Genomic DNA, 27,179 nt, shown 5'->3' on the forward strand with positions numbered 1-27,179 from the left:
AATTTAAAGAAAGGAATTGCAGGACAAATTTGGGTAAGATGAAAAGATCCACGTGGCCCTGAATATCTTAACACCTAAAAAAACCCCAGTTATTTCAAATCCTGCTTGTGCACATGCTGTTCTCTCTCACTCTAAATAAATACATACATAAATGAATAAATAAATAAATGAATAAATAAATAAATAAATAAATATTACTCTTGAGAAGACTTTGGATCAACTCCTGACTACTCCTTAAACTGTTTCAAGTTTTTATGCTATTAATTCTCATCACATACAGGTAACCACTTCCATTTAAAATATGTTATCCAAATGTCTATCGACAGATGAATGGATAAAGAAGATGTGGTGTATATATACAATGGAGGATTACTCAGCAGTCAAAAAGAATGAAATCTTGCCACTTGTAACAACGTGGACGGAACTAGAGTGTATTATGCTAAGTGAAATAAGTCAGTCAAAGAAAGACAAATATATGATACCACTCATATGTGAAATCTAAGATACAAACAAATGAACATAAGGGAAAGGAAGCAAAAATAATATAAAAACAGGGACAGGGACAAAACATAAGTGACTCTTAAATATAGAGAACAAAGTGAGGATTGCTGGAGGGGTTGTGGGTGGGGGGGATGGGCTAAATGGGCAAAGGGCATTAAGGAGGACACTTGTTGGGATGAACACTTGGTGTTACATGTAGGGGATGAATCACTGGATTCTACTCCTGAAATAATTACTGCACTAATGCTAACTAACTTGGATGTGAACTTTTAAAAAAATGAAACAAATATATTACTTTCCAGGAGCACCTGCGTAGCTCTGTTGGTGAAGCATCCGACTCTTGATTTTGTCTCAGGTCATGATCTCATGGTTCTTGGGTTTGAGCCTTGCATTAGGTTCTGTGCTGACCGTGCGGTGCGGAACCTGCTTGGGAGTCTGTCCCCGTCTCTCTCTGCTCCTCCCCTGCTGGCTTTCTATCTCTTTCTTTCAAAATGGACATGAACATACCTGTGCATCTCTTCCCATCTGCTTCTACTCATGTACCCTTTCAATTCACACCTTATATAGGTTTCTTTTCAAAGTAAATGTACTTGAGGGAAGAATCTATACGGATTATGTACTTTCTCACATTCCAATACTCACTCAGAACATTGTTGTTTGCCTTTTCTTTTTCTCCTCTTTATCAAGACTGCTTTTGTTTAAAACACTAATGGTCTATTTGTCATTCATTGACTTTGATTTTTTTTTATATATATGTTTCTGTGTTAGGCAGTCTGTTTAATGCATAAATCCAGTTTACTTCAATATTTATATGATTTGTCCTATGGACAGAATTTTTCTATGTTACTTATTTCCTGCTTCTTGACACTTTGCTGTCATCGTCGTCGTCACCATCATCATCTTTGGATGTAGTATTATTTACTTTGAATGGCCCTGCTCTCTCGGTTTTCTTCCTACCACCCAGGTCCTGTAGTTTTAGTCTCCTTTATGGATCTCTAATTTCTCCCTCATCTTTTTCAGCTTTAAATTTTCATTAAAGAGCATTCATTCCATTTAAGACGACATTTGATATATTGACATAGGTGTGTTTTGTCTCAGTTGGTGGCTATATCCTCACTGGTTCTCCAACTCCCTTAACGCCTGCCTCATCCATCTTTGCTTTTGTATAAAATAAATGAAAACATCTGAGAATCGCTTATATGTTCATATGTAAATATATAGCTATTAAAGCTCATTCATTCTTGTGATGGGTGTAAAATCTGTGTTTAAAGTCTTTTTTTTTTTTTGTCTTTGTCTTTGTTTTTGTTTTTGTTTTGTTTTGTTTGCGCGTGGATGTCCAGTTGGTTTAGCATTATGTGGTGGGAAGACTACCCCTTCTCCTTCGAATTGCCTTTTTTCCTTTCTCAAAGATCAGTCAGCTGTACTTACGTGGACCTACTTCTGGGCTCTCTGTTTTGTCTGTTCCCTCACCCATACCACATTGTCTTGAGTATTAGCGTTTTCGTAAGTCTCGAAGTCAGAGAGTCTTGGTCCTCCACCTTTGTTCTCCTTCAGTAATGTGTTGGCTATTCTGAATCTACCTTTTGGGAGTTTTGTCTGTTTGTTCCATTAGTTCTTGAGAGAACTGGGTTGAAATCTTGCAGTGTTTTGTATACATCAGTTAAAACTTGGGCGTGTTATGTTTTTCAAATCTTATATATATCCTTACTAAATACTTTTTTTTTTTTTTTAATCTGTGGTAAAGAAACCTTTTGCTGTAAGATAGATAGGAGGCCTGGGCTCAAATATCTTCTATTACACTCTTTATATATTTGCCATCTGGCATGTTTTTCATCTGTAAGTCTCAGTTTCCTGATTCATAAGATTGGGATGATAATAGCTGTAGCTCCTAGCTGTTTAAGGATTAAACAGGATCGTATGTTCGAAGCATTTAGAAGAATGGCTAGATCAGAGTAAGTGTTCCATTGGGGTTAGCTATTGTTACAGACGAGAAGAAAAATCTTAAGCTTCTTGTAAACAGTGGAACATTATATGACTTAAAAGTAGTCTTATTACAAATAATGATGATACGATGTAGAAATGTTGGCGATTGAAATGCATACTATTCATACATATAAGATTAACTTCTTTACCTCCTTAATCTATTTTCCTTTTTATGTCTTTAACCCTTTCCTTTTTTTTTTTTGTAAATTTTTTTAATGTTTTTAAATTATTTTTGAGAGAGAGAGAGTCAGAGCACAAGTGGGGGGAGGGGCAGAGAGAGAAGGAGACACAGAATCAGAAGCAGGCTTCAGGCTCTGAGCTGTCAGTACAGAGCCCCATGTGGAGCTCGAACTTATAAGCCATGAGATTGTCACCTGAGCCAAAGTTGGACACTTAACTGACTGAGCTACCCAGGTGTCCCTCTTCCACACTGTTCTATTCCCTTCCTTTTTCATCCAATTCTCTACACACTTTCTTTACGATCTTCCTTTCTTTTTGTCTGTTCTACAAGTCAGGTTGACTTAATTGATTACAAGTAACAGAAACAGAATTCAATCTGGCTTGGAAAAGTGGGAAAACTTTTGGAAATATACTTGGTTATTATGTATAATTGAAGAAGAGTTTGAATAAACAAACCATAGGAAAGGTAGCGACAGAGCTTAGCCACAGGGAAAATGAGCTATGGAATTCAAGACTACCAGCTGCCTGCACTGCTTTTCTCTGCCTTTCTCTTTCCTTTTATTCCTTTTTTTTCATGAAGATAGATTCCTTCCATATAATTGCAAACACTGACAACAACTACTCTCAGGCCTTCATCTTATAGCTTTTATTATAGGAGAGGTTCTTATCTAATTTTTACTAGAAAATATAATAAATAAGGTCTAGCTAGGGAGGACTAAGCCCTCAAAATATGGCCACCTTAGCTATAAGTGTATATTTTGAAGGGTCAGAAGTTTTCAGATGGAAGGATCCATGCTGGCTGACAAGAGCATAGATGCCCCTACAATTATTCACTAATTTTTCCTGCACAAACAAAGGTGCCACAAATCAAATATATTCCTCAAGAAAGCATAAAGATTTTTTTAAAAACCTGAACAAAATAATACCAAGCACATATTTAAAATTCACTCTTTGTCAAGTGCTATTATAAGTGATTTGTATGTGTTAATCAAATCTATTCTCAAACCAACAAGGTAGATGGCAATATTTCATATATTTCATAGAAGAAAGAAGAGGCTAAGTGAAGCTTTGCAAAGTCGTGGAACTTGTCAGTGACAGAGCTAGAATTTGAACTCTGACACCTTAATGTCAGAGTCCATGCTCCCAAACACACTAGCATACGTATCTTCTCACATACCTGCTCATCTAATAGCAGGTAAGATTATACTAGAAGCCTTGGAAAATAGTGAATAAAAAAATTAACGATTCCATATTCATACAAAATATTCTGGAATTCAGAAGACTATACAGGCATTTATATATATATATATATATATATATATATATATATACACACACACACACACACGGTATATATATATATATATATACATACATATATATATATATATATATATATATATATATATATACATCTTATATAAACTATACAGTTTTGTGGTAGAATTGCAGTGACAGCTAAAGAACATGTTCTTTGGGGAGTATATGTAAGGGACGCAACTCAGATTTAAGGCCGAACCAGAAGAGCAATTCCAGTGGATTTCTAGAATTACATCTTGATATATAGCAGAAGTCTCAGATTGCTTTTTGAATATGTTGCAAATCAGTTTCCAAGAGAAATAGTGTCTGAGACAGAGGTTATTGTATCAAAAATGCTCTTGGGACCAGCACTCTGTGGGAAAAAAAGACAGTATTGGATCCAATGAGCTGCAGTGAACTCACAACCAAGTTCAAGCTTTAGCCAACTTTATGGGAATCTATGAAGCTGGGAAGGTCCTTCAGAATAATCCCCAATGGGGGGTGAGTGCCAGGTCTTTATCTCTCTCGTATCACCCAGACAAGGGATGTAGCTATCCAGTAGGAAGGGTAGTGATCCCCGGTGAGGCAGATGTCTTTAGCTGAGGGCAATTCTTCTGGGTGGAAATCTCAGAGCTGTCATGCATCAACATTCCTGAAAGGGGAATCAGGGCACAGCACAGGATTCATGATAGAATAAAGAATTCAGAGCCAAAGCATAAGAGACTCTTAAAAACTGAGAACAAACTGAGGGTTGATGGGGGGTGGGAGGGAGGATAGGGTAGGTGATGGGCATTGGAGAGGGCATCTTTTGGGATGAGCACTGGGTGTTGTATGGAAACCAATTTGACAATAAATTTCATATATTAAATAAATAAATAAATAAATAAACATTAAGAATTCAGATCTGAAGGACTGAGTTAGAATTGGTCAGAAGTCAATTTTATGCATAAGAAGTTTTCAACAGAGAAAACAGCACATAGAAAGGAATACTCACTAAGTAATCACTCAACTTTTGACTGAAAGGAGATGGAATAAAGAGGGGTTCTTTTTTTTTTCCTATTTGAATCGGGTGATTAGAATCATGGACTAAGTCCAGTGATATGGCTGGACATCTAGTTGGCTGATAACTCCACTCAGTGGGGAATACAGAAGGAAGAAAAAGTTCCTGGAATTCCAGAATGACAAATGTTAGGTATAATAAATTTGGTATATCTGAAATATCCAGCTGGTAACATGCTCTAAAATCAGAGTCCAGTTGGTTTAATGAGAATAGAATGCTCAGACCCTTCCGTTTTATAAACTCTTTTTAACTCAACAATAGAGCAAATGTAGCTTAAACAAAAATTCACATAAAATTAGTTCTGCAATTGTACTTTATTTTTACCTGTAAAAATAGCTTCTAAAAAATACTCCCAAATGAAATAGAAGGGAAAGTCCTCTCCTACAAATTCAGATTCATGTTGCTGTTAATGCCTCTCAGTCTGTGAATGGACCAGAAAGAAAGTAAATAAACACACACACACAACCAATAGCATGGAATTAGGAGAACATATGATGATGTAGTTCTTCCTAGGGCCTACCAAGGTGTTTCATTGTTCCAAAAATGTCTGTGGAAAAGATAGAAGAAAGAATGTTGGGGATTGTGAGAGACTTATACCGACTTAGCCGTAAATCAAAAGACATTTTCTCTTTTGCATTTCATTTCTCTAGTCCCAGCCAGTGATATATTAAACGTTCTGATAAAGAAACTTACAATCTACTCTTCTTATAACCATTAAAAAAACCCATTCAGCAACAGTGTTACTGAAAATAGAACACAGCAACAAGTGGGAGAGTGGGTATGAAAAATTCGTGAGCATAGAAACATCATTTTGCCTATATTTACATAGTTTGCACACTTGGAATGGAGTGAAAAACAATCACGTTTCAATCAGTTGGAGACCAAAATAAAAGCCACTATAACCGTCATATGTCACTTTCATTTCTCTGTGACGAGATGTCAAGATCACACCCGGCTATCTGCTTGTGCAACTGATAACTATTTTGCTGACATGTTGTGCAGGTATAATACAAATTTATATATGATACAAAAATACAAAGTCAGCAAAATATAGCTGACAATCTCCTTTCATTAGTAAAGGTTAGTAAAGGAGGATCCTGCTGGAGAAGAAGATCCGAGAAGCAGCAATATTGAAATGAGCCATATGGGTAAATGGAGCCACAGAAGAATGTATTGTTATATAGTCCTGTAGAAGAGAAGAAGGAGGAAAATTGATATCTTAGGAACTTTTGGAATACAGTATTTCAAGAATGATGGAATGATAAATATGACGAATGCTAAAGAATATCCATTAGGTTTAGCCGCAGGGATACGATTTGTGATCTTGGCTTTACCAGTTTTAATGAGACGGTAAAAGAACAAAAGTTAGGTCCATCCACATTGTTGCAAATGGCATGATCTCATTTTTGTTTTTAATGGGTTGTAAGTGAAGTAGGTCAGACTGAGTGAAAGATACGGTTTCACTGATACGTGGAATCTAAAAAAAGCCCCCCCCAAAACAAACACCAAAACAAAACAAAAGAATAAATAAACAAAAAGCAGAAACAGAGCCGTAAACACACAGAACAAATTGATGGTTGCCAGAGGGGAGGGAGTTGGGGAGATGAGCAAAATGGTGTAAGGAGAGTGGGAGATACAAGCTTCCAGCTATGGAATGAGTAAGTTACAGGGATGAAAGGCACAGCATAAGGAATATGGTGTTGAAATAGCATCGTTCGGTGAGAGCTTGTGGCTCCACTTATGGTGAGCACAGTATGTTGTATAGAGTTGTGGAATCACTCTGTCAAATACCCGGCACTAATGCAGCATTGTATGTCAACTACACTAAAAAAAATGTTTTTAAAAAGAACAAAAGTTAGGTTATAGTGACTTATGAGATGGAGAAAGGAGGTTTAGATAAGTCCCCCCCCCCCCCCCACCAGGATGTTTAAATATAAGGAGAGATTGATTGGGCAATACCTTGAGAAGGTGATGGGTTTGGGGTAGATTGACTTATTGGTCACCCAACATCCTCTCTAGTCAGCAGACTTCTAAACCAATATGGTCACAGTGGTGTCTTTATTTTTCTGTTGTGAGATAGTTCAGGGCTTAAATAGCTTCAAGGCTTTGGTAAGGAGACAATATCAATGACGTTGCAAAGTATGTGAACAAAAAATGGCTATTTTAGGTGGAAATTATAGTTTGCATGTCAGTATGGCTGACTAAATATTTTAACTGAAAAACATTTGCAACACTTAGTAGTTTGTCTTCCCTTGGAATTTTAGAGAAAGAAATAGTTGTAACAGCATGGTCACATTCGTCCTCAATTCTGGACTTGTGCTTGCTTTTGTTTAATTGAAGAAATATTAAATGAATATGTCTGAGACCTTGGTTTAACTCAGTGCCTATTATGGTATCTTGTAGATGATTCAAACTGTCTTATTTACTCCTACGTGATAAAGCCAAATATACAGCTTTCATTTCTGTTTCTCATTTTTCTCTTACAGCAAAGATCATAGCTGCAATTCACACAGTAAAATTAGTTCTTGATTGTATATGAAAGAAAGAAAGAAAGAAAGAAAGAAAGAAAGAAAGCCAAAAAAATAATGCATAAATGCCATGAAATTAAGACATAGATTGCCCAAGGATTTTTTTTTATATTAACCCAGTTATATTCAGGTGAACTCAAGGAACAATTTTATAACCCATGTTATATATTTGGCCTCTGCTTTTAAGGATCTATGAATATATATTAGTGAATAATAAGGTTGCTCTTCTCTATACGTTGGTTATGTGGAAGGTAAACTCATGGAAACTAGAAAATTGTAACTTCAAAAAGAAGACCCAAGTCAATGAGTAGATCCTCTCAGGCTCCATTTTGTTTACCTTTGTTTTACAAGGAAATATGGAAGATGTCTGGGAACTGAGGCTATCATACTGAACTAGCTGATTGTCATTAAACAAGTAACAACACTTCAGGGATCTTCTCAGTTACTTCCTCAAAAACATTGATTGAGGGCTCTCAGTAAGGAAGAAGGGAATGCAAAAAAGCCTAGTGCTGTGGGGACTAGACACACACTTAAAATAAAAAATACTTTTATGGACATATAAGATTCTTTAAAAATGGCCAATCTCAATGTGAAATTGAAGCTAAAATGGTAGTGGTGGGCTTTGTGGAACAGTAAAATTCTCAATATTTTGGTGTATCATTTGCCAAGGAAAACCCATACCATTCAATCTATTATCTCTCTCTCTCTCTCTCTCTCTCTCTCTCACCTATAGTTTACTATCTATCTATCTATCTATCATCTATCGTCTTTGTATCTACTTATCTATCATCTATCATGTATCCACCATTAGCATCATCTAAGAGCTAGGAACATGTCTGGCATTAAAAGCTGAGTAAAGGTGGTTAAAATTAAATTTATTATCTCTTACATTATTATGCTTTCCCCCACTATATTCCTTACATCTAATACTTACTGTAATGTAAGCATAACACTATATTTAATTTCCTCTTTGTTTTGAACAAATTGAAGATGTCTCAATGATGCTAAACTCTTTGCCTTTCTTTTATCATTTTTATTTTATTTTTCTAAGCCCTAGAACATTCATGTTCTGTGCTAATGGATAAAAAATCCTAGAACTTATGGTTCTGGAGATAGAACAGATTGACTAATTAAAATCATCCCACTAAAAGTGAATGTTTAATATGTAAGAAACTTTTTTTTTTAATCCTATGTGAGCTTTCAATTAAGAAAGGGAGATAAATAGGGAGCCAAAATCAAAGCTAGAGAGCCAGTGTTGTAGTTATTGATGGATTAAGATTCGAGTGGGGCTATGAAGCAGTTTTCATAAGTTTTAGTTTAATGAGGGCTGAGAATACTTACCTAACTCTTAATAGGTAATGCACTGCATCAAAGTGATTGAAATATTTCTTATCACTCAGGAAGTCTTCTGATAATTGATTATGTACAGCCATAGCAGAATGTGAGGAAACATGAAAAAAATGCATTGAAAAGTGTTATTTTATATCCTCATGTAGTCTCTTGCTGATTCAGTGAGCCCATCTTAATTATGTTGTTAGAGAAATTTTACTAGACTCTTTCATCATGTTACCAAAAACTTAAGGAAAAGATAAGGGTTTTATGTAGACAAATCCCAGCACTTGGCTTTCATTCCTTAAATATTCATTTAATATAAACTAGTTAGGAGTTTGGTGTAGAGTCTCTCTGGATGAAAGTGAAATAAGTAAGAAAACTTTTTATGAATAATAATAAGTGAAAATTTTACTGAGTTAAGCTTTTACTGTCATATTTTAAAATAACACACAAACTTATAAAAATATGAATAGTCGTTCTCATTCAAATGACATTTCCTTTTTTCTTTTCTTTCTTTTTCTTTTTTTCCTTTTTAATTTAAATTTTAGTTAACTTACAGTGCAATATTGGTTTCAGGAGTAGAATTCAGTTGATTCATCATTTACATACAACACCCAGTGTTCATCCCAACAGGTGCCCTCCTTAATACCCATCACCCATCTAGCCCATCTCCTACCATCTTCCTCCATCGACCCTCAGTTTGTTATTCATCGTTAAGAGTGTCTTGTGGTTTGTTTCCCTCTCTTTTTCAAGTGACATTTCAAATAACCTAAGAAAAGACAGTTTGTTTTATAATAATTGTACAATTTGGAAAATTATAGAATTACATATTCCCTTCACACTATATACCAAAATATACCCAAAAAGGAAAATAAAATGAGAAATATAAACTGAAAAAAAAACAATGAAAATGCAGTAACAGAATCAGAATATAAAGGACTTTTTAAAGCAAAAAAAAAAGACTTTTTTTTTAAAGCAAAAAAATGTGAAAGACTTTTTAAAGCAAAATCTTTTCAGGAAATTTGTGATGGTTTATAATTAAACTCTGACAAAAATTAAGTTTTAAAAAAGGAAGACAAAGATAAACTGAAAAATATACTTATAAGCAACATGATAGACATGAGTTAATACTCTTTACATCTAAATATGTCTTGTACATACATAAAAAATAATGAAAATCTCAAAGTCATGTACAATTCACCCTTATCTGTGGGAGATAAGTACAAAATCTTATATATACTGAGTTCTCTATATATACTACCACTAATTAAGTTCAATTTATAAGTTAGACACAGTAAGAGATTAATTACAATAACTAATAATAAAATGGAAAAATTATAATAATATACTATAATAAAAGTTATGTGAATGTGGTCTCTCTCAAAATATCTTGTAGGGTACTCATCCTTCTTTCTTTTGTTTGTGTGTGTGTTTACGTTTGTTTTTTTGTTGTTTTTACTTATTTTGAGATAGAGAAAGCACGAGTATGGGAGGGCAGAGAGAGAGGGAGAGAGAGAATCCCAAGCAGACTCCATGCTCAACATAGAATCTGATGCAGGGCTAGATCTCATGACCTTGAGATCATGACCTGAGCTGAAATCAAGAGTTGGACACCTAAGCAACTGAGCCACCCAGGAGCCCCTCATTCTTGTGCTGATGTGAGATGGGAAAATGCCTATGTGACGAGATGAAGTGAGGTGATTGAGGTAGGCACTGTGACTTAGTGTTAGGCTACTTTGACAATGTCAGATGGAGGATCATCTGCTTCCAGACTGCAGTTGACCTTGGACAACTGAAACCACAGATGGGGCTTGGTGGGGGGGTGACGACTGTATATACTTTCTGAGGCGCCGGGGAAATATTGTGAAGGGACAGACAGTGGCATAAAATGATATTCTAACAATGATAAGAATCTTGATAAGAATCTCACAAGAGTTTAGTTTTTAATCTTTCTTTAAACATTTAAAAGAACTATATAACAATGGATATAGAGAAACAATGGAGGACTAAAAACTGGATAGGATACATAATGCTAGAATGACACTTTCTGGTCAAGAAGAAGTAATAAAAGAAAAAGAGATTAATGCGTAACTTTAAAACCCTCTGCTTGGTAATATTGGCAAGTGTTTTTGTTATTCTGTCACTGAAATAAATGCTGGACAGGGACCAAATTTTTAGATGTTTTCTCTTACTTTTGCAACAATGGAGAAATAATACCTGTTTCAATCTGTATTTGAATTCAGATGAGACGTGATTCCACCAGATGTATAAGTAAAAGGGATTCTTTACCTCCTCCTAGATTCCATTCTAGAAAATTAACTGAAGTTGAACATAAAACCAGTGAGTTCATGCTTGTTTGGGTAGAGAGAAGTCGTCAATGGTTGTTGGTAATAAAAATGCATTTTGTAACCCTAGTTAGCTGATTCAAAAAAGAAGCAGATAAATGCACGTGAAGCAGGGAGGGTGTTATAATATGTTAGAAAAAATGACATTTAAAAAACAAAACAGGGGCACCTGGGTGGCTCAGTTGGTTTAGCATCTGACTTTGGCTCAGGTCATGATCTCGCAGTCCATGGGTTCGAGCCCTCTGTCAGACTGAGCTATCAGCATAGAGCCTGCTTCAGATTCTCTCACTCTCTGTCCCTCCCCTGCTTGTGCTCTCTTTTTCTCTCTCTCTCAAAAAGAAACATTAAAAAAAAAACCCACAAAAACCCTTTTCTGTCTCCCAAATCCACTCACTGAAGGTGCTGCATTGCATTCTCTTGACAGAAGAGGCCACTCTTGACCTAGGAACCCAAAAAATCAACCAACTACCACTCCACTCTTTAAAAAGTGTGTGTCACGTATTTTCAGATATTACAGGAAGAACATAGAAAATGAGAATTCAAACATTTAAGCTGATGAAAATTCTCCCACAAAAACCAAACATGAAACATAAGAAAACTGCAATACAACACTCTAACCTGATTTAAACACCCTAACAAACAAAAATTACACAATTGAATAAAAAATTCACAACTTTAGGAGCAAACTAACATAGAAAAAAGTGCCACAATTCTCCCTTTTCCCATTGTTATTCATGTATAATTATAGGGAATTTTATCATATAAATAACAGAGTTTATCGCTACAAGCTTCTTCCTCATAGCATCCTTTATTTTATTCTCTTTCAGTATCAGTGTCCCCAAATAAATATTTATTACACTGACTTTTTATCTGCATGCAAAGTTTTTCGGAAAACATACAATGTTGGATAACTTCTAACCTCAATAAATTTTCACTTCCCAGTTTTTATTTACATCTATCATATCAAAGGACACATTTGCGTTCTTCTGACCATTAAACTCTACCTAGTTTCTTCTTTTTATGTGTATTTTCACAGTATCCCTTACATCTGGATACTTTGTCACGTAATTGATGCTGGCTGAGCCCTTTATAAAATGTTAACAGAAGTACTACCTCTGATGATCATAGACTTCAGAAAAATTGACTTCAGGAAAAACGGACCGATAAAATAGAAAAAGTCCCAAATCAGATGGTGAAGATTACATCAACTTAGAAAATAAAAGTAAGAAGTAAGAATGTGGCTCTGAAGTTTGAGGAACTAATTGTAGTTTTGATTCCTGAAAGAATTTTCAATAAAGTTACAGCTGATAGGTGTTCTGTTTCTTTTGCTTTGGCAACTAAGCAATTTTTAGTTTTTTTCTTAGATGGCTGTGACTCTCTATCTATGCTTTTAACAAAATTCAGTTTAATTGCAACTTACCCCCTGCGAAAGATAATAGGCGTGTAGACCTATACTTGCTGTCATAAGAAAATTATTTCTTAGGGGCGCCTGGGTGGCTTGGTCGGTTGGGCGGCCGACTTCGGCTCAGGTCATGATCTCGCCGTCTGTGAGTTCGAGCCCAGCGTCAGGCTCTGGGCTGACAGCTCAGAGCCTGGAGCCTGTTTCGGATTCTGTGTCTCCCTCTCCCTCTGCCCCTCCCCTGTTCATGCTCTGTCTCTCTCTGTCTCAAAAATAAATAAACGTTAAAAAAAATTAAAAAAAAAAAAAAAAAAGAAAATTATTTCTTAGAAGAAGAAATTTCCAAATATAACCGAGTATAGAAGTGCGATGATTGAATTTTATTGGGTTTTTTGTAACATTGATGCCAAAAGAACAATCAAAGATTTCCAAAAGACAAAGAAAATAATTAAATAAAAAAATAATTACCGTTTTCATACCTGTTAACTGGATTCACTGATGTGACTGTAATTTAAAACGAGCAGTTTTTAGTTTGAATTGCAGATGGTTGAGTCTAGTGTTGAGGAGGGCTGCCGGTAAAAGTAGAAAAGATGGGGGCCCCTGGGTGGCTCAGTCGGTTAAGTGTCCGACTTCAGCTCAGGTCATGATCTCGCGGTTTGTGAGTTCGAGCCCCGCGTCGGGCTCTGTGCTGACCGCTCACAGCCTGGAGCCTGTTTCAGATTCTGTGTCTCCCTCTCTCTGACCCTCCCCCGTTCATGCTTTGTCTCTCTCTGTCTCAAAAATAAATAAATAAATAGAACATTAAATTTTTTTTTTAAATAAAAAAAGTAGAAAAGATGGAAATCCAACTGTATTAACCATTAAAGTTTTTCCATTGTGTTTATTTAAAAAATACTGGATTCTAATTGCTTGTATTTTATATCTTCCACAAACACTTCTCTCTTTTTTAAAAGCTTTTTTTATTTAAATTCCAGCTGGTCAACATACAGTATAATATTAGTTGCAGGTGTACAATATAGTGATAACACTTCCAAACATCACCTGGTGCTCTTTTTCTTCATTCACTTTAAAAATTATGACCGTTAGAAAAGTAAAAAAAAAAAAAAAAAAAGATACTTACCTTGGTTATCCCTTAAGCATTATTTTGTGCTTTAATACCTGTGATACCTTTAATACCCACTTACTTATTCACTGAACTAACATTTAGTAAGTTAGTATATGCAGCTTATTACTGTGTTAGTCTTATGTTGCAAAGATAAGTAAGCATAGCTCATCAAGACACTTGTGGTCTTTGGGAAAATAAGGCATAGACACCATGGTGTAGTGTGATGAGATATGGGTTAAGGTGAGTCCAGGCTATGTTAGCAGCATACGTCACACAAAGGCAGGCTGTGGAAAAGTATTGTGCAACTAATTTTCTGTGATATTGAAGACTTAACCACATGGAAGGGAGTAAAGAGTATTTCAGACAAGACACCGCATGTTCAAAGATGCCCTGTTTTCTGTCTCGATGTTTTTCATAGGCTCTGTCAAGTAACAACAGCAGAAGGATAAGATACTTGTGGATTCTCAGGGCATATGAGGCATTGGAAAGAGGTTGTGTAACTCCTGCACTCAGAAGCACTTAGAAGTGAAATGTGACCAATAAAGTCGAGTGTATGCAAAAGCTGAATATATGTATAACAGAAGAGTAGATAGAGAAATCACTCTGAGCGTGAGTTGGTGGGTGTGTGCCACAGCATGTCTGCTTACACCTGTAGGTACAGAGCAAGCACTACCACTGCCAAAGCTGTGATGTGGTAGAAACTCTGTGGCTTTCAGGGACGTGTGGCTCGGCCTGGGAGGTCACCATTGTCAAAGGGGCTGTTTACTGACTATGCAGTTGAAATAATGGCCTGAATGATGCGTGGATTGCGTAATGGAAAGGTCCGAAGTGAAGCTGTTTCTGTAAATATATTTCTTGACAACAGAAATCCTACAAAGAGCGAAATGAGGAAGTTTCAGGGCAATGGAGTCCATAAGACTTGAAACTTAAACTTAAACTTACATGAAACTTAATAGATGAACATAGGGGAAGAGAAGGACAAATAAGATAAAAACAGGGAGGAAAGCAAACCATAAGAGACTCTTAAGTGCGGAGAGCACACTGAGGGTTAATGGGGGTGGAGGGGTGGGTTACGTGGGTGACAGGCATTAAGGAGGGCACTTTTTGGGATGAGCACCAAGTGTTACATGTGAGAGATGAATCACTGGGTCCTACTCCTGAAGCCAAGACCACACTGTATATTAGCCAACTTGAGAAGACACTAGCAGAGAAAATGGGATGGAACTAAAGATGTTCACAAATATATTATAAAAGAAGAAGGCTAACCTTCCATTTTTATGAGCATACAAAATTTGGCCATGCATACATATGTGGAGGGGATCAGGAAGTTTAGGGATTGTGTCGATAGGGCTTGTGTCAAAATTCAATCACTTATTAAACATAATGTTAAATCCATGAATTAATGTTTTATCATTGATTTCATTTATAAGGACAATAAAATAAATATGAAATTTGGAATCACAAACTGGATTTTCCAGAAAGAAATTTAAATATACTGTGTGAGCCAGTGACTAAAGGTGACTTTACAAATCTGTTGAAAACATTGAATATCTTATTTCTCTGAGGAATGTTGTTTTCTTAAAAAAAAAATTAATGACACCAGTCAGATGGCCAAAAATTAACAACTCAGGAAACAACAGATGTTGGTGAGGATGTGGAGAAAGGGGAATCCTATTGCATTGTTGGTAGGAATGCAAACTGGTGCAACCACTCTGGAAAACAGTGTGCAGTTCCTCAAAAAATTACAACTAGAACTACCCTATGATCCAGCAACTTCACTACTAGGAATTTATCCAAAGGATACAAAAATGCTGATTCAAAGGAGCACATGAAATGTGTATAGCAGTAGGCAAATTATAGAAAGAGTCAAAATGTCCATCGACTGATGAATGGATTAAGATGTGGTATACACACACACACACACACACACACACACACACACACACAAAATGGAATATTACTCAGCAATGAAAAAGAATCAAATCTTGCCATTTGCAACAATGTGGATGGAACTGGAGGGTACTATGTTAAGGGAAACAAGTCAGTTAGAGAAAGAAAGATACTATAGGATTTCACTCATATGTGGAATTTGAGAAACTTAATAGATGAACATAGGGGAAGAGAAGGACAAATAAGATAAAAACAGGGAGGAAAGCAAACCATAAGAGACTCTTAAGTGCGGAGAGCACACTGAGGGTTGATGGGGGTGGAGGGGTGGGTTACGTGGGTGACAGGCATTAAGGAGGGCACTTTTTGGGATGAGCACCAAGTGTTACATGTGAGAGATGAATCACTGGGTCCTACTCCTGAAGCCAAGACCACACTGTATATTAGCCAACTTGAGAATAAATAAATAAATAAATACCATTTAATTAAACATATGAGATCTATGTGTGCACATGTTGTGGGTTTTCCTGTATGTATAAAATTTTATATGTTTTCATACTGGTTTTGGTAGTATTAAACCAGTATTAAAAAGACTAATTTCTTTTTCTTTTTCTTTTTTTTCCTGGTTGAAAGTGATATGTTCCAAAAGTAATTTGTATTGCTAATTAGCTTTTGCATTATAGAACCAGAGAAGTATGTCTTACAATTTGAAATTTGCTACATAAAGGTAAGATTTGTGGGGGATTAATCTATAAAAACGCTATTTACTAAGTTTTTGTATTTAAATGATGTGTTTAATGTTTAGTTTTTTGTTTTTTAGTTCTTGTTTTTTAGTTCTTTGTTTTAGTTCTTTTCATTTTTGGAAAATGGGTTTATCAAAACCCTTTAGTCTAACAGAAGTGAGCATCTTTGGCATACCAGATACAAGATCAACTACAGATTCGCTGAGAAAGGAAAAGGAAATACAAGACTAAATTCCTAAAAGCTCTCACAGGCAACGTTTTCTTGAAGATGTAGTTTCAAATCTTGCTAAATTCTAGAAAAATCCTGACTCAAGATTATATAAATTGGCATTTCAATTCTTTGGTGTGTGTAAACTTGGGGAATTTGGGAAAAGTCTTTGCGGTTTTAAAGAACTAATAATAAAAGATGAAGCCTAATGGAATGGTATGTGCCATTATAAATCCAGAAAAAAATTGCAAAGCACCCTATACTCTCATAATGAAAGGTAAATTTTTGCTTACCTTTAAATGATTGTACTAGGACCTAGTAAAGTGGGAAGTTTAACTCATGAATTATAATTCAGTTGGAGATCTATTGATATTTCAATTAAATCTAGTCTTATTGGGAAATTTATTTGCTAATGCTTATTTGAAAAAGAAAAAAATGTAATTATTGAAATACATTTTGTTACAGAACTTAGACTTATAGACCTAACTATATATATACTTACTCATCTGAATGGTCAGATTTCAAAGACCTTTTGTGGAATTTTCTGTTTGTCATTTTTCTTCAGGAAATACTGCAGAGATCTTAGCAAGGTTTAAAATGGGGCTTACGTGAAAATAATGTGAAAATTGATGTGTTAGTTAATTTAATTTATACTGATGTATTTAGCAAAAGATTGCTAACTTAGAACCTTTGTATCTGGTCTAAGTCAGACTTAGCAAACAGGAAGCCATATAGGTTTGTCTTGTTTCTTTAAAAGCAGGCCTTCTGAACAGATAGATCCCAGGCTGGAGTCAAGAAGGCTCGATTCAACATCTTTGTCAGGGACTCAGACAATTTGTTTTCTAGACAACAGTGTGGGTCCACACTAGTCATTTGAAAGCTGTCCTTTACCGTTTTAAGACTCCAGGTTTTTGTAGGATGAATTCCCAAACTCTGGGGATGGGCACCTCATGTTAAACATGTGCAAATGTTAAGTAATCTCTACCTCCATTACTAAATCAGTTCCCAAGAAATGCTTGTATGTTTCTTGATTTTCCCTATCCTCTTTCCTTGTCACCTCCTAAAGTTCAGTCATTTATTAAACCCTGTACTGCATCACTCCAAAATCTATTTTTATAAATATTATTAATTATAATTATTATTTGGTATGTTTTATATTCCCATCATGATGTCTCTTATTAAAACTCTTATCATGCATCTCTTGAATTGCCTCTGGTGCCTTGTAACTCTCACATCTTCCTAGCATTTCTTTTTTTTTTTTTTTTTAACGTTTATTTATTTTTGAGACAGAGAGAGACAGAGCATGAACGGGGGAGGGTCAGAGAGAGAGGGAGACACAGAATCCGAAACAGCCTCCAGGCTCTGAGCTGTCAGCACAGAGCCCGACGCCGGGCTCGAACTCACGGACCACGAGATCATGACCTGAGCGGAAGTCGGCCGCTTAACCGACTGAGCCACCCAGGCGCCCCTCTTCCTAGCATTTCTTAAAGGTCGGTTTCCTTTCTCTATAACAGGCAGTTGCATATTTAAAACTCTAAATCAGTCAATATCAGGTGATATATTTAACCCAATAAGCTTCCATTGCCTATGGATCATAACAAAGCTGCTTAAAGAGATACAGGGTTGTTCTTTATCCCTGCTCTCTCTCATTCTCTCTTCATTTCCTCTCACTGCCCTCCTAACATTGAATGCTGCCATGAGGACCATAATTGTTTATTTGTGATTTCATGTGGTTTTCTCTGGTCTGCTTTTCCCCTAAGTTATGTCATTAACGCGTAATACTTCTTTAGGACTCAAATCAGATACGCTCTCTCAAAATCAAATTGTTCTTAACCTCCTCCCTAGGTCAACCCACACCAGAATTTGATTTTGTGGTTCTCTTTCAAGTTGCACATCCCTGTCATTGCTCTTACACTATTGTAATTATTTCCATTTTTTTCCTCATGTCAAACCACTGTATTCCAGTGATTGTCTCTCTTCATTGTATAACAGAAATCTGGGTACCTTATAAAATCTTCATAATTATGTTTAGTGAATCAATTAATGCATATCAAACAACACACATTTGATTAAGTCTCGTACTTTTACTTCTTGTACCTCTCATAGGTCTGGAGGAAACGTTTGGTATAAATTATAAGTTGTTAGTCATAATTGGGTGATGAATTAATGAATGATATAATGACTAGTTATATTTGATATTTCAACCTCTGGCATGGTGATGTAGTTTAATATTATTTATCTTAAATCTTGCCAAGGGACATTTATTTTTACCAGAGGAAATCTGCAGATTAAATTATTTATTTAAAAAGAATAAAACTGAATGCAAGAACTGGGATGGAGGACTAGAGATGTTATGTGGGGAACGTTTGATTTTGTGCTAGGTATAATATGGGTGGGAATGTAATAACGCCTCAGAATAAGTAGTAACAAATATCATTAAATACCTGTTGATGATAAGACTATGATTTTTAGAAAATTTTCTGTGATGATAGAAATGCAATAATGTGGATATGAGAAAAAGATATATGCAATGCCAAGTTTCAGCAACCTAGTTCTGAAAGCTAAACTTGAGATAAACTCTAAGCTTGCAAGGTTTGTGACTGAGATAGAAACAACCCCACCATCCTTCCAAATCCTGTACGTTAATGAAGATATTTTTTCAGACGCATTTATAATGGAGAATCTGAATGACTCACTTAGAGGTCCATTTGCCCTTTCAATCAGAGCCCCAAGTGTCCTGCATTCTGAAAGTGTGTGACAAGATAAACGGACTTCAAATAGCCCAGATGTGAGAATTTCCTATTCAAACCTTAATTGACGCATTGATGGGAAATCTATTTTTTTTCCATGCTTGCTTCACACTGGGATTTTCCAGGGCAATCTGTAAAGGTCACAGAAAATATGTATTCTTGTCCTGGATTTGGGTTGTCAAGTTTCTCCTTTTATAACCCCGCTATAGCAGGCCTCTATGAGAGTAACCTGGCCTTCCCCCAAAAGGATCCACGGCTTTCTGGCCAACAGAAGGGATGGTCATTATCTTCTTTTCTATTAGCCACCTCATTCAGGGGGAGATTACAAATGCTAGATGGGGTGCACTGGAGGCACAACTAATATATAATCAAATTATGGAGAATATTGGTGTTTTTCTTTCAATAATTCAGCATAAAAATATCTGTAAAGCATAAAAATATTTCTTAAATATTCAAGTTATTGCCTGTAGAAAATTAGCTGAGTACATATACACACTCATATTTGGGTTTGTAAATCAATATAATTTAAAGTGAAACCCACAAACTTCATGACAAGGAGCACTTAATTTTGGATTTTATAATCAGTACAAGGTCTTTTTTACATACTAATATGTTGAATTATATCTCGTTCAGCCGTTATAAATAAATTCTTGCAAAGAAGTTTGCTGCACGATAAAGGCCAAACTTAATTCCTTATACACTTATGTGGATTGAATAAAAGCACCTTGATTTTTTAGTAAAAATCAGGATGCGTTGCTTCTGTAAAATGCTAATTTAAGCTTAATAATAGACAAAGAACTTAAAAAAATGAACAAACATTGCAAACAAAGTGTACCATCCTGGTTAAAGAGATTCTACTTAATAAATTATTTTATAGGATTTGATATGAATCTGAAATAATAACATGGACTTGTAACTAATAATTAAAATAGCTAATATTTATTGAGAGCTTATCAAATCTGCAGGAAGAAAAATCAAACACTGAGAAAAGATGGATGAACACAATTGTTTAGCAATCAATTCCAGTTGAGTGCTAAGTGTTACAAGCATTATATTTTACACGTTCTTATTACCATTTTAGATTAGTAAACTAAGATCCTAGATACTAAGTAACTTTTCAAAGGTCACACATTATATGTTTCAAGGCCAGAATTAATTCCAAAATCTTTTTTTTTTTTTTTTTTTCAACGTTTTTTTATTTTTGGGACAGAGAGAGACAGAGCATGAACGGGGGAGGGGCAGAGAGAGAGGGAGACACAGAATCGGAAACAGGCTCCAGGCTCCGAGCCATCAGCCCAGAGCCTGACGCGGGGCTCGAACTCACGGACCGCGAGATCGTGACCTGGCTGAAGTCGGACGCCTAACCGACTGCGCCACCCAGGCGCCCCATCCAAAATCTTTTTGATGAGAGCCCATTGATTGAATTATTAAATTATATTATCTGGATTATTCCAATTACTTGTACAGTTGGCCCTTGGAAAACATGGGTTTGAACTAGATATGTCCACTTACACACATTTTTTTTACAGCATCATAAATGTATTTTTTCTTCTTTAAGGGATATGTGAGGTGAAGAGAAATTCCAGGGAGCTCACCGCCGTGTCATTCCTCAGGTCTTGAGGGCTGGGATCTGCCAGCTTTCTCATTACCTTTCTAAATCTTCTCATGTTGTCTTATTATATATAATGCCCAGGAGTTCTAGCTATATTTAGTGGGATGAATGAGGAAACGTCTATTTCTTTAAGAAATTTAGAACTAGATCTTTAGATTTTTCAGTTTCAAAATGAACACTAATTCTCACCTGCCACCCCCACCCCCACCCCCAGTTTTATAGAACTAGGTATCTCTGCATTAGATGTACCATTTATTGTCAAGTACTCTTATCTTGGACCACAGTCCCTGACTTTGCTTAGCTGTAGAGATGAATAACCAAAGAGTAACTTATGCAGAATTGAATGTGGCTAAATACTCAAAGAGGCAGCAAATAAAACCTAAGGGCACTAAAACTTCCATTTTGGTAACTGAGCAGGAAATAACCTATGCAGAACTAAACCTTCAAAATGCTTCTCAGGATCTTCAAGGGAATGATAAGAACTAACACTGCAAAGGTAAACCATTTAATAGACACAAGTGTATAACTATTCTAGCATGTGCAGTTGGGGTGCCAAGTTATGGGGTAAGCATAGAGAATAAGTTCACATATTTTTCATTTGGGAGGATCAGAGCTTAAAGTTGGAATACGGTATTCTGATTGAAATCTGAGGACTAACTTTGTTCAGGCGTTGTTATACTTCCTCATCTTTACCAACATCTCATGGAGCATTATGCAATGGCATATTTTAAGAGAAGATTACAATGGTGGATATGAGTTTGGAGTCCAAGTTTATATATATGATATCTTTTGCATATGGGTTCTTTTTCTAAACAATTGTGTTCATCCATCTTTTCTCAGTGTTTGATTTTTCTTCCTGCAGATTTACCATCATCTCTGAAGAAGCTCAAGGCTGGGATCCTAGGAATCATCCGCCTTATCTTGATAGCCACTGTGGGTAACTGATAGCTGTTATTCCCTGTAAGTAATTTTTGAAAGATGATAAAGGAACTTTTCACTTTAATGATTGTCAGTGCCTCTAAATATTTCACAATATTACACAAGAGAACTTACATTTTAATGTATTTTTTTGCACTAAAATTATTCTGAATTTTTCCTAGGTATAATAACAGAATGACCATCGAGAAAATCATATATATGAGAATATTATATATTATATATATATGTATATATATATATGTATATATATATATACATATATATATAATGACTCAAAGACATGCTTTAGGGGACTGAAAAACCTTTGTGAAAAATACAAATTAATTTCTGAGATTGGCTAAAAATTATATTGTAAGGGATGGTGAAGTTTGGTCCTTTGGGCTTTTGAAATATTTTCCTTCCACATCTTCATTTCTTTATTAATTTTTCTTTGAAATATCTATTTTATTTCAGATCATTCTAATCTAAAACAATAATCAAATATCAAATTAGGAAACTAAAATTATTAAGACCTATTTAGATCAGTATTAATTTTTATGAGGATTATTTTAATTTTTTTAGGTACTGTAATACCAGAGCTGAATAATTCTTCCCTGGTAACAAGGATCTATAAACATATACAATGATTTTCAAAGTTCTGATATTAGTAAAGTTTATATTTTGTGTTCATCTTGGGGTAGACAAAATGATAAATATTTTTTGAGGGAATGTAAATTATAAAATTAGGCAATCCATGTTCATAAATACTGATTAGAGAAAACTATTTCCTTTTCACTAACAATGTGAAGAAATATTCATTTAAAATTATTATATCCATTGTTGCCAATTGGCTCAAATTTCTTCCTTCCCATTATAAGTGGCAAAAAATTTACTATTCTAAAAATGTGGTTTTGTTCAATGACTTTCAGGACAAGAATAGATAGGTATTTTTGTTTGTTTCCTTTATATGGACACATAAAGTAGGGGATAAGAGACTAACCCTTCTCTGTGAGTGTGTGTGAATGTGTTTTGTTGTATATTACCAGCTTATGAGTGTGCATAGCTATGTTATGTACATGTAATGTTTATAACTATTACAAATAGGTAAATTAATTTTCATTTCAAAAATTCAAACTGTTTTGGATAATAATTTATAATCTTTCCTCAGTGTATCATTGTAGTTATTGTCCAAAGGAGTGGTTAACATGTCCCAACAATTTTTATTACTTTAATTTTGAAGAAAAAAACACAACACACATGGAATGAGAGGTTGAAGGCCTGTGCTTCTAAGAGCTCTAACCTGCTCTACATCGATGATGAAGAGATAATGGTAAGATTTCAAATGTTTCCAGCATTTTGTTAAAAACTTGTTTCAGTCAATATTATATTTTTGGTGTATATTTGTAGTTTATTATTTAAAAGCCTATTAATATTCCATTATTTGACTTCATAATATTTTATTTATATATTTTTTACTATTGATGCATGTTTGATAATTTCCAGTTCTTCCTTTTTATAGAAAACCATGCTTCTGTAATTTTTCTTTTTGTCTAAAATAAACTTTGCTATTTAATTGACCAGACATCAAAGAAACTAAACATGATTACGCAGACTGATGCAAAAGTGAATTGAAGCATGTAATTATGAATCAGATCATGAACAGGACTTCCCCTCTCCAGCAGTCCTGCTCCTGCTTCTTTGTATTCTCTTATCATTCCTCCTCCTCCTTCCTTTTCAACCACTGTCCTGACTTTTTGTCTCTTGGTTTGGTTTTGAACTTCATATACATGGAGTCATGCAGTATGCATTTTTGTTCCTCTTTTCATTCCCATATGCTATTTCTTGGAATTCACCAATATTATCCCATTTATCTATAGTGTGTTAACTCTTCTAAACTGTGTGAATATAACATTTTAAAATACATTCTACTGATGTCTCTTGGGAGTGAGGATGTGAGTCTTATGCCCCCAAGAATACAAAGGTTTCCTGGGTCTGGTATTTTTATCATGGGATGTCTTTCGCTGGTCCTACCTTTCTCTGGTAGGATTAGTGATTTCCAAGGGCTAAGGGGAGGTAGGATAGGAAAGAACTGTGTTGTACAGTGTTTCCTTCTGGGGTGATGAAATTTTCTAGAGTTGGATAGTGCTGATGTTTGCAAGCCGTGTGAATATATTAAAATTCATTGATTAATCACTTCAAATGGATGAATGTTATGCTGTGTAAATGAAACCTCAATAAAGCTGTTAAAAATAAACTCCTGAAATTGTGTTTGCATTTAATCTTTAATCTGTAAAGATTAGTCATTTTTACAATATTGCCCCTTCTGATTTGTATCGTGTTGGATCCTTCCATTAAATAGGTTTTCTTTAATTTCTTCCTATTATAGTTTGTATGTTTCTATACTGAAGTCTTACAGAAATATGAGTATTTCAGTTATGCTTCTGTAAATGGCATCCTTATTTTTAAATTTTTAGAAGCTTTTGCTATTGTAAATAGAAATACAATTGAAGTTTACATGTTGGTATTATATAGAATGACTTTACTGATTTTATGTATTAATTCTACCATTTCAAATAAATGGTCTTCTGGATGTTTTATATACATAAGCTATTTCAGCTGTAAATAATCACAGTTTTATTTCTTCTTTCCAGGTGTAATTATGTATTTTTTTCTTGACTTATTTTCACAGGCTAGGGTTTTATTTCCAATGTTGAATAGAAGATACAGTAAATGTTCTATATGCAGTATTCCTTATGTTAGGGGTTAATATTTCAATATTTTATCTTCAAGTATGAGGTTTGTTTTAAGGTTTCTTTGTTTGTTTAAATCACACTTTTCTCATGTTAAAGCAATTCCATAATATTCCTTTTTTTCTAACAGATTTTATAATCGGTTACATTTATATTATTTTTCCATCTATTGGAATGATGTTTTCTCTGTATAATACTTATAAAGTAATTAAATTATTCTTTAAAATATTAAAGTCATCTTACACTTCTGAAATAAAACCACAAGGATAATTCTGTATTGTTCTTTTTAAAAAAATCAGTGCATATATTATACTAAACTAGTCACATTTACATAGAAATGTGCCATTTCCAGCTTCACAGAAAATTCTCTAACTATAGTTTACTTAAAATAGAAGTCAGTAACCAAAAATCTGAAGATCCTTATATAGTTTTAAATTTAGTAATATATTCCTAATTAACACATCAGCCATAGAAATGAATATTCACAATGACTATTCACTATTTTTATATGAAGTACAAGGAAAACATAACAGCAAAAATCTGTCTTGTGAGATATAATAGTGTATATAAGAATTTTTTCTTCACCCATTCACAAAGAGATTAGACTGAGTTTTCATTGATAGCTATGTTTTGTTAGCAAGGCTATATTGGGAAGCATATCTCTTTCCTAGCGCCTGAAAGATTTTATATCCATATAGGTAAATCGTCAACTTTCTTTGTGCAAGAGTACTGCTCTAATATATATATTACATATATTATTACATATTATTATATATTATTATTCCACATATCATTCCATATATATTATCACATATATTACATATGTATTATATTTATATTACATATAAATTTATATCACATATATAATATGCATATGTATATTACATATACATATATATTACGTATACATATGTATACGTAATATATTACATGTTTTACATACATATTATATTACATATACATATGTATTTTAGATTACTATATATATTATTATATATATTATTATTACATATATATTATCACATGCATATTATTACATGTTACATATATTTATATTACATATAAATTTATATTACATATAAAATGTACATATGTACACTACATATACATATCTATATTATATATAAATATAATATACATGTAATATATATAAGTATTTAATTGAAGTATAGTTGACATATATTAGTTTCAGGTGTTTGATATAGTGATTTGACAATTCTGTATATTACTCAATGCTCACGATGATAAGTGTAGTTACTCTCTGTCACCATACAAAGTTATTACAACATTATTGACTATATTCTCTATGCTGTACTTTTCATCCCTGTGACTTATTTATTTTGTAACTGGAATTTTTGTACCCCTTAATCTTCTTTACCTATTTTGTCCTATCCACCCCCACCAAGCAACCACCAGCTTGTTCTGTGCATTTCTGATTTCTTTTTGATTGTACAACTGTTTTATTTTAGATTCCACATCTAAGTAAAATGTATGGTGTGTTTGTCTTACTCTGACCTATTTCACTTAGCATAATATCCTCTAGGTGTATTGATGTTGTTGTAAATGGCAAGATTTTTTATATATATATATATATATATATATATGTATGTAAAGGTTTTATATATATATATGTAAAGGTTTTATATATATATATATGTAAAGGTTATATATATATGTAAAGATTATATATATATATATAAAGATTACATATATATATGTAAAGATTATATATATATATAAAGATTACATATATATATGTAAAGATTATATATATTTAAAGATTGTATGTATATAATCTTTACATATATATAATACATATAGCATATTATATATAATATAATTATATATATATATATATATATAACATTTTCTTTATTCATCTATTATAGACATCTATGCTGCCTCCATATTTAGGCTATTGTAAATGATGCCACAATAAACATACAGGTGCTTATATCTTTGGAATAAAAGTTTTCATTTTTTTTTGGATAAATAACCAGAAGTTAATTTCTGGGTGTTATGGCATTTCTATCTTTAATTTTTTGAGGAACTGCATATTGTTTTCAATAGTGGCTGCAACAATATGATTATGTTATATTTTTAAGTGTCATTATTCACTACTAATGCCATCTGAGTTTACAGATTTTTTTTGTATGAAGGTTTATATAATGAATTCAGTTACTTTAATACATGTTTCAAATGAAAGAACAAGACAAAATCTCAGAAAAAGATCAAAATGAAATGGAGGTAAACAATCTACCTGATAAGAAGTTCAAAGTAATGGTGAAAGAGATGCTCACCAAGCTCTGGAGAAGAAAGGATGAGCACAGTCAAATTTCAAAAAATAAATGGAACATATAAAAAAATCAATCAGAACTGAAGTGTATGATAACTAAAACTTAAAAATACACTAGAAGGAATCAACAGAAAATTAGGTGATGTAGAAGAAGGGATCAGTGATCTGGAAGATGGGGTAGTGGAAATCATAGAAGCAGAAGAATTTTTAAAAATGAGAATAAGAAAATTCTGGACAACATCAAGTTTACTAATATTTGCATTGCAAGAATCCCAGAAGAAGA

The 27,179-nt window shown here is 34.1% G+C and overlaps 1 protein-coding gene across 1 annotated transcript; it reads left to right on the top strand.

Moving 5' to 3' along the window:
• The first annotated feature begins 21,241 nt into the window (after nt 1-21,241).
• On the top strand, nt 21,242-24,739 carry LOC109259055 (NKG2-A/NKG2-B type II integral membrane protein-like). The gene is given in 4 exon segments (XM_019436379.2): nt 21,242-21,428; nt 21,795-21,865; nt 23,091-23,180; nt 24,731-24,739. Coding segments are annotated over 4 exon segments (357 nt in total).
• The last annotated feature ends 2,440 nt before the right edge of the window (nt 24,740-27,179 follow it).

The sequence above is a fragment of the Panthera pardus genome, unplaced genomic scaffold (genome assembly GCF_024362965.1).
Source record: "Panthera pardus isolate Hobbes unplaced genomic scaffold, ASM2436296v1 HiC_scaffold_212, whole genome shotgun sequence".
NCBI classification, from domain to species: domain Eukaryota; kingdom Metazoa; phylum Chordata; class Mammalia; order Carnivora; family Felidae; genus Panthera; species Panthera pardus.